The sequence below is a fragment of the Centruroides vittatus genome, unplaced genomic scaffold (genome assembly GCF_030686945.1).
Source record: "Centruroides vittatus isolate TY-2023 unplaced genomic scaffold, ASM3068694v2 contig_880, whole genome shotgun sequence".
NCBI classification, from domain to species: Eukaryota; Metazoa; Arthropoda; class Arachnida; order Scorpiones; family Buthidae; genus Centruroides; species Centruroides vittatus.
In genome coordinates, this window is record NW_027122572.1 from 1,258,701 (window position 1) to 1,266,916 (window position 8,216).

Consider the following 8,216-nt stretch of genomic DNA (forward strand, 5'->3'; position numbering starts at 1 on the left):
CGCATTACAGTTGTTAGTGTGGATGATCTTAACTGTCATTTTTTTTGTGAATAATATTTCCTTTAAATTATTCTTTATAATATTCAGAAAAAGTCTCCACATTATATTTCTATCGGCAAAAATTAGAAAAAGTAGATAAGTTGCATGAAACTGCTGATAGGTTTCTTTAATCTGTTTAAAAGATGCCCCACAAATGAATTGTTCAATAAGGATATTCAATAGTAAATTTTTCTTTCATTTGTGAGGAGTCATGTGAATTGGTAAGTTTTATATAAATTTCAACCATTAATTACCGTTAAAAGTTTGTAAATTCGATTTTTGTTAGTATGATAGACATTATGAAGCAAGAAAAGTTGCTAACCGATAGAAGAAAAGAAGGGATGGTTCATCTTCTTCAACGGAATGAGAAACAATTAACGTTCTATGAGAAAAAATTTTTGCTTTGTTCGGAACGTGGTGATATAGCCGCAGTTAGAGAGTAAGTTTTTAAATATTTTTAGAATTAATATTGATTAAATTCAGGAAAGATGACTCCGGGCAAAGATCCCTATTTTAAATTAATAGCAAAATAATTTTTGAGTTATGTAATAAACATTTACACATGTTATTTTCTCGCTCAGTAAAAATATTTTCAGATAGAAATACATAGCTGTATATACATATATATAATTATACCACTGTTAGTTTCCTCCAATATAAATCCCAATGCTAAATGACACAATCTAAATATGGAAGGATATTTAAAATGTAGTCATCTTTCCAATTTTATCCTAATTTCAGATAGAGAAGCATTATTTGTTAAATACTTAAGAATTTTTTTAATAGTTTATTGAATACTCATAAAAATAATCCACGTTTCGATATAAACTGCACCGATCCTGTTGGAAGGAGCGCTTTGGTTGTAGCAATCGAAAATGAAAATTTAGATCTGATAGAGATCTTGTTGAAGCATAACATTCGAACGGGAGAAAGTCTTCTCCATGCCATTAATGAAGAATATGTTGAAGCAGTCGAGATATTACTTCAACACGAAGAAAAAATACACACGAATGATCAACCTTACGTAAGTTCTTTTTTTATGTTGCGAATTAATGCTAATTTGTTACAATTTTCGCTTTTTATTTCAATGTGGAGACGACGAAATAAATGATTTTTCTTTAGTTTATACAAACGAGCATTACAAATTTATATGTATAATGTATGTACAGTAGTTACTACTTTGAATTTTTTCAGAGTTGGGAAATGGTAAATAGAGAAGTAGCAACCTTTACTCCAGATATTACCCCATTAATCCTAGCTGCCCATAAAGATAATTATGAAATTTTGAAACTTCTGTTGGATCGTGGGGCATCTCTTCCTCTTCCTCACGACGTACGATGTGGATGTAATGATTGCGTTGTTTCTATCGAAGAAGACTGTCTAAGGCATTCTCAATCTAGGATCAACGCTTACAGAGCTTTGACTTCTCCTTCTTTAATAACTCTTTCTAGTAGAGATCCTATAATGACTGGGTTCGAGTTAAGTTGGGAGTTGAAAAGGTTACGTTCTATGGAAAAAGAATTTAAAAGTGATTACACGGTAAGCATTTCAATTTTTATAGGTACGTAAACTTTCTATAAAATGCTATAAAACAATCTCTATTCGCAGGAATTGAGGGATAAAATTCAAGAATTCGTCACTTCTCTCCTAGATTATACCCGTAATTCTTACGAACTCGAAGTAATTCTAAATTATGATCCGTACGGTTCTTTATATCAACCTGGACAGCCCATGAAATTAGAACGCCTTAAATTAGCGATTATCTACAAACAGAAAACGGTACGTCCAGTGATTTAAATTCACGAATGTTGTTTATTGATGATAATTTCTTTCTATTGAATTTTTTAGTTTGTAGCTCATCCAAACGTGCAACAGCTTTTAGCAACTGTTTGGTATAAAGGTATGCCCGGGTTTCGAAGGAAAAGCATGATTGGACAATGCTTGGTTTTATACAAATTGGGCGTAATGTTTCCAATTTATTGTTTGGCCTATATCGTAGCTCCTTGGAGTAAAATGGGCAAAACTATGAAGTATCCTTTCATGAAATTCATTTTTCATTCTTCGTCTTATTTTCTTTTTCTTTGTACGTGAATGGTGTATTTTCTATTGATTAATACGCCCGTATAGTTTGAAAATATAACATTGGAGGTAACACAAAAAGTCGGGCAATAAAACTTACTTCGAATCAACATATTCTTTTATTGTTTAAAGATGGCGGCGTTCTGGATTATTACTAATTAAAGAAATAAAAATCTCCATTAAAGCGCCTTTACTTAATTGTATTTTCTCTTCGGATATTATATTTTTAAACGATTCGGAATTGTATACATATTACACTTGCGTAGTATAAATTTTAAAATTTGCATTTATTATTTTGTAGTTCTTTTAATTTTGGCCTCTCAGAGAGTCGAAACTTTGGTTATCGAAATATTTGGAACGCAAAGTATGAAAGAATGGGTAAAAATACAGCACAAACAAGAACGTGGAAAGCTTCCCGGAGTCGTGGAAACAGGAATCATGATATACGTCCTGGGTAAATTCTTTCAAACGATTTCATATCTTTAAACTAAATTAGGAATCCATAAAATGATATTTTCTCGAGTTTAGGATTTATCTGGTGGGAGATTAAACAGCTATGGAATTCTGGATTACAAGAATATGCGAATAATATGTGGAATATTTTGGATTTTATTACCAATACGTTATATTTTACGTGGATAACACTCCGTGCTGTCGCTTGGTATCGAGTGGGTATTTTATCATTGAAAACGTTTCGAGTAATTTTTTTTAACAATAAAATGGTTTAAAAGTTGATTCAAACGTTAAGTTATAAAATTCAGGTCCGGAAAGAATTAGAAATGGGAATAGATGCGTATCAACCTCGTGAGAAATGGGATCCCTATGATCCTATGTTGATATCTGAAGGAATGTTTGGAGCAGCTAATATTTTCAGGTAAATACAAAATTTAAATTTATATTCATTTTATATTATTATTTAACAATAATAATATGTTTTTTGAAAGTTTTTTGAAGATGGTCCACATATTTTCCGTCAATCCATACTTAGGACCGTTGCAAATCTCTTTAGGAAGAATGGTTTACGATATCATCAAATTTTTCTTCATTTATACTTTAGTATTATTTGCATTTGGTTGCGGTATGAATCAGCTGTTGTGGTACTACGCTGATCTTGACAAAACTAAGTGCTATTTTGGTCCGACTGGACACAATGAAGACAGTCGATCGTGCGAGATATGGCGGAGATTTGCAAAGTATGTCTCACTCGTTTCGTATTTGTCGATATTCTGATACATTAGCCTACTTACTTCTACTAATAATTCTTTTTTCAGTTTATTTGAAACATCTCAAAGCTTATTTTGGGCAAGTTTTGGATTGGTAGACATTCACAATTTCGATCTAACGGGAATCCAGGAATACACAAGATTTTGGGGACTTTTAATGTTTGGAAGCTACTGTGTCATCAACGTTGTAGTCCTGCTCAATCTTCTTATTGCTATGATGAGCAATTCTTATCAAATAATATCAGTTAGTATTTCTCGATTCTCTTTATATCATTTTATTATCGACGTTGTAATAATAATAATAATAATCCAATTAACGTTAGGCAAATTGCCTACGACGACTTCTAATTGATACCACTATATTATTATACTTTTAATTTATTAAATTATGTTACAGGAAAGATCGGATATCGAATGGAAATTCGCCAGAAGTAAATTGTGGATGAGTTATTTTGAAGATGGTAGCACGGTTCCTCCTCCTTTCAACATCATACCATCATTTAAATTTTTCCAAAGACTGTTCGGCTTGAAGAAAAAGCTCAAATCTATGTCTATAAAGGTAATATTTTGATATATAATTTTACTTTTATACGTCTCTGTGGTTAAGTTTTGTCATTTGAATTTGATAGGTTAAAGAAGCGGAAGACAGAGATTTTCAATATGAAGTGCGTGAGTTTAATTAAATTTCATTTGTTTACTTATTATAAATTTATATTCAAATCATTCTGGTTAAAAGTTCCAAACTTTAAAAATTTCATTTTTATTATAATGAATGCTCTTCATTTAAAGCATTATATAAAATTTTATCGTACATCAACCTTATTCAGAAACAGTATTAAATCTTAGAATTTTAATTAGCACTGAATGTAAAAAAGTGTCTGTTTAATATTTAAAATTTTCTAATTAATTGCACTGAACTATTTTAATTAACTTTAATAATTTTTTTAGAATATTATGATATGTTTGAGTAGACGTTACGTGACTAAACAGCAGAGAAAAGCAGAAATAACTAACATAACCGAAGATCATATCAGTGAGGTAAAGCAGATTATTCACACCTTCAGATCGGAGCTCTTTGATATCTTGAAGGATAACGGGATGAAATGTACTCATTCTGCTAACGACAAAGAAGGTAAAATTAAATAAATAATTTATTTAAAATATATAAATTCTCTATAACACTCGACTTATAATTTCAGCCGGTAGAAAAGAAAGACTAAGGGAAAGAAGATTACTAAAAGATTTCAACATTGGCCTAGTCGAAAGTGTATTCGAAGATATAATAGAAGAGCAATTAAGGAGAAAGTCAATTAACGTTACCAAACAAATATCTAGTAGTAAAATGAAAGCTAAAAGAAATTGGGCTGCTCTAGTAACAGCTTCGAAACACAATCAAATTGGTAAAAGTAAATCATCTTTGAGTGATAATAGCTTAATGACTGTTGGCTACGCGGATTTGTCGGAAGAAGATCCACAAATAAGAAGGATGATAGTTTTAAAAAGATTCGCTAGCATCGCTAGAAGAGCTAGATTAATGTTAGGTAATAACAGTTCAAGCGAGATAATGGATAAAAATTCAGAAGTTTTAGCTGAAAAAACTTCATTTAAAGAATATAATTCAACCGAATTAGAAGATAATGCAGCTAAAGAAAGTTTATCATCAATAAATACTTCCCCTAAAGAGAAAGTCGTGATAGTTCACAGGCAACCGGAAGTAGCGATTGAAATGGAAGTGGCGGAACAACCGTGTGTTTTTGAAACCAATACAAACTGTCTAAGTGAAATTAACGATGACACAATTAAATCGGAAACATCTAACCAACCAATCAAAGATAACGAAACAATGGATATGCCCAATTGTAATTTTAACTATAATAAAGTATCGGCAACACCGACGAAGAAACCAACTACCAGTTGGTTTTAAACATTGGTCCTATCACTAAATAATTATAATATCAGAATCATTATAAACTGCTATTATTATTATTTTAAAAATAGATTTTAATTTCTTATTAAAATGTATGCTTTTATCGAAACCAGATGGCACCAGTTCCTCCGTTTGAAGTGATGATCAATACGAATTTTTGAATTATTACGTGATAAGTTTGGTCGGAGAATTAAATCTCGGTTGGTTGTACTCGGCGCCACTCAGGGTGAATTCTTAATTAAAATTTAAACTGCTTCCTTAATTACATTCAAAACGCTTGTGACTTAGAATATATTAAAGAGTTAGAAATAAATAAATAAATAAATAAAATATGACTTTTTAAATTAATTTCTACTTACTTTTTTTACTCATTATTGTTACGTTATTAGTCTCAAACACGTATTTTAATTTCAATTTTCCTCTTATTTTCTACGAATCTATTCAATTTAACGTATATATAGTCGAACCTCCAATAACGACCACCTCTAAATGGCGGCCATTTTTTTTCAGGGATGTTTCTTATTAAAATGCATACAAAATAACCTGCAAACGACGGCCACCTCCGAACCAATTCCATTTTTTATTAGTCAGTAGTCGTTTTTCACAGGTTTAACTGTATTTATTTTATTTGGCTTTTTATATTTAAATACATATTTAAAAAAATTTTTTTTACTTCTTACTCGATTTATTTAAGTAACTAATTTTAATTCTCGAGTTTATTTAATGTTTTTTTAAATTATATTAAATCGTTTTCTATTCACATGTAATTATTTGAAACCATTTAAAAAACGTAAGCACTAATTATATTCACTTTTTCTCTGTTTTTTTATTATATTCTACTTTAATTTATTAATCTTATGTAATTGTGTAAACTAGAAAAATCTTTACATGTTAATTTAATTATCAGATTTTTAATTTTATTTATTTTTTATTTTTTTATTTTTTTACAAAATGAGAGAACAAGATAAAAATTTATTTATCCGCTTTTCTTTCAATTAGACATGAGTTTTGAGTTTAAAAATTTGCCAATTATACTTGTTTTAATTAGGAAAATATCGTTTCTTTCACAATCATTCATTAAGTGTTTCTACCTACTGCTGTTCACTTAAATACACTTTTACAGAGAGGATGGAAAGAGTTGTCATTTAATAATTATAACAATGTTTAATTTGTTTCCAGTTAATTACAATTTAATTAAAATAGAATTGTTAATGAACATGTTAGCATTTTTATACATTATATTAATTTTATTTAAAGGAAAAAAGCATCTTGAATTTTTTCGCATTGAAACGGTGTTTATAGAAAAGAAACAATAAGCAATAGCTAAAAAGTAAAATTTCTCGTTAAAACGAATTTTTCGAAAAGAAACAAAGAGACAAAAGTTTAAAAAAATAAGAAATAAAAAAAGAGAGAGTCGAATATAATCAGGCATTGATGTCCCAATCTAGTAAATGAAGCGATCTTTATCTTCCTCTTTTTTTAATTTTTAAATAAACATTAAAAAAACAAGAAAATCGAGCTTCAGTATGTGCTTAATCCATCTTTCTTCCATTATCCTTTTTCTTTTTTTCTATTATAGCAAACAAAACATCAACTTAAACAAACAAAGAAAAGGAACATAAAAACTGTCAAAATCAGCTAGTAACTTATTACAGAAACATCCAATAGATGGCGTAGATAAAAACGGAAGTGACGTAAAATTTGAGTTAAAAAAAGAAAGCGTTAGCAGAGAATCAGGTTAAGATTAAAAGTTATTTAGAAAAGCGAGAGAAACAGAGATGTTATCGCTTACAATCAAAATTTTGCAGCAGGAGAGGAATCGCTAAAGAAATCTTCCATTACACATCACCGTCAACTTATTCCCCCTGTCGGCCGAAATCGGAATTAAAAAAAAATTGTCTCCAGATACGTAAGCAGTCGTTGTCGAACGTATCCGAGGGCTGCTAGGCTCACAACATTTTTCTCAACTTTTATCAAAGTTAATTTGGAGCCGGACGAGAATGATGGATTGCCGGTGGTATTAACAGGGAACACAATCAAAGGGTTTTCCAGCCTCTCTCGGGGAAAAGGACATTAATCATCCATCTGCCAAAGAGACAGCTGGAGCTCTTCCACCCCCCACCACTACCATTCTAGTCAGTTCTCGTATAGCCTTCGAAACAACCGGCTTGTATTGCAACCCACCCTACGTAGTGCAGGAACGAAAAACCAGTTTACGAGTCAAGTAGACATCAGGAATCAAAACAGCAGTTGACGGCATTGTTATAGAATATTGTTGTCAAACATGATAAATTATTTCAATAATTAAATTTCTCCATGCCCGTGCCTCTTTGTTCCAACCTCGACCTTTTGTTAAATAAGGATGGTCCAGACATGCTGCAGTACATTAGTGGGTGTGCTGAATCTTTACGCTTGGCTAATAACTTTTAGTAAGCGTTAACGTGATCAAATTGCCAGTCAAAGACAACCTTTTTGGATACGACTTGATGAAGAAGTTGATTTTTCGATTGAAACCTGAGGAATAATTGAGATAAAGCTCGTTAACTCTTTAAGCAACGACGTCGTAGTAAATGGGAAAACTTTTACGACTCCTTTCCTATATAAGAAATATTTAAAATGATAAATCTGGTCTCTTGAGAAATTAACTGGGAAAGTCAAATGACGTAAATTACTTAAAATAGGTCTTCTTCTTGATGGATGATTTATGATGTGTTTTCTCCAAGGGAGAATATTTTATCTGCGATGTTTTACGTTCGGTTTAATAACTGAAATGGCTAGAATATTAAGTGCATACAAGCAATTTCTTTACAAAGATTTTTAGAAGAAATATACATAATTAACTTTATTTAATCATTAAAAGAGAGTGTGGAGATATTTTTTCGCGCTTCTCCTGAATTTCGCTTTCCGAATAGAAAAATACAATGATTAAAAGTATAACTCGATTGCAT

General features: G+C 30.7%; 1 protein-coding gene across 1 annotated transcript; it reads left to right on the forward strand.

Moving 5' to 3' along the window:
* The first annotated feature begins 330 nt into the window (after positions 1 to 330).
* LOC136983337 (transient receptor potential-gamma protein-like) lies at positions 331 to 5,558 on the forward strand. The gene is made up of 14 exons (XM_067280033.1): positions 331 to 478; positions 826 to 1,063; positions 1,234 to 1,578; positions 1,648 to 1,818; positions 1,888 to 2,122; positions 2,420 to 2,572; positions 2,647 to 2,786; positions 2,880 to 2,992; positions 3,063 to 3,311; positions 3,390 to 3,585; positions 3,739 to 3,900; positions 3,971 to 4,006; positions 4,290 to 4,473; positions 4,541 to 5,558. Exons 1-14 carry the CDS (start codon positions 339 to 341, stop codon positions 5,263 to 5,265), a joined length of 3,087 nt encoding a protein of 1,028 aa, XP_067136134.1. The 5' UTR covers positions 331 to 338; the 3' UTR covers positions 5,266 to 5,558.
* The last annotated feature ends 2,658 nt before the right edge of the window (positions 5,559 to 8,216 follow it).

Excerpts from the sequence above, each read along its gene's own strand:
- LOC136983337 (XM_067280033.1), top strand. The coding sequence starts at position 339 with ATGAAGCAAGAAAAGTTGCTAACCGATAGAAGAAAAGAAGGGATGGTT. Across the intron at positions 1,819-1,887 it reads TTATCTACAAACAGAAAACG|TTTGTAGCTCATCCAAACGT; the intron begins GTACGTCCAGTG and ends TGAATTTTTTAG. Across the intron at positions 2,787-2,879 it reads GTGCTGTCGCTTGGTATCGA|GTCCGGAAAGAATTAGAAAT; the intron begins GTGGGTATTTTA and ends TATAAAATTCAG.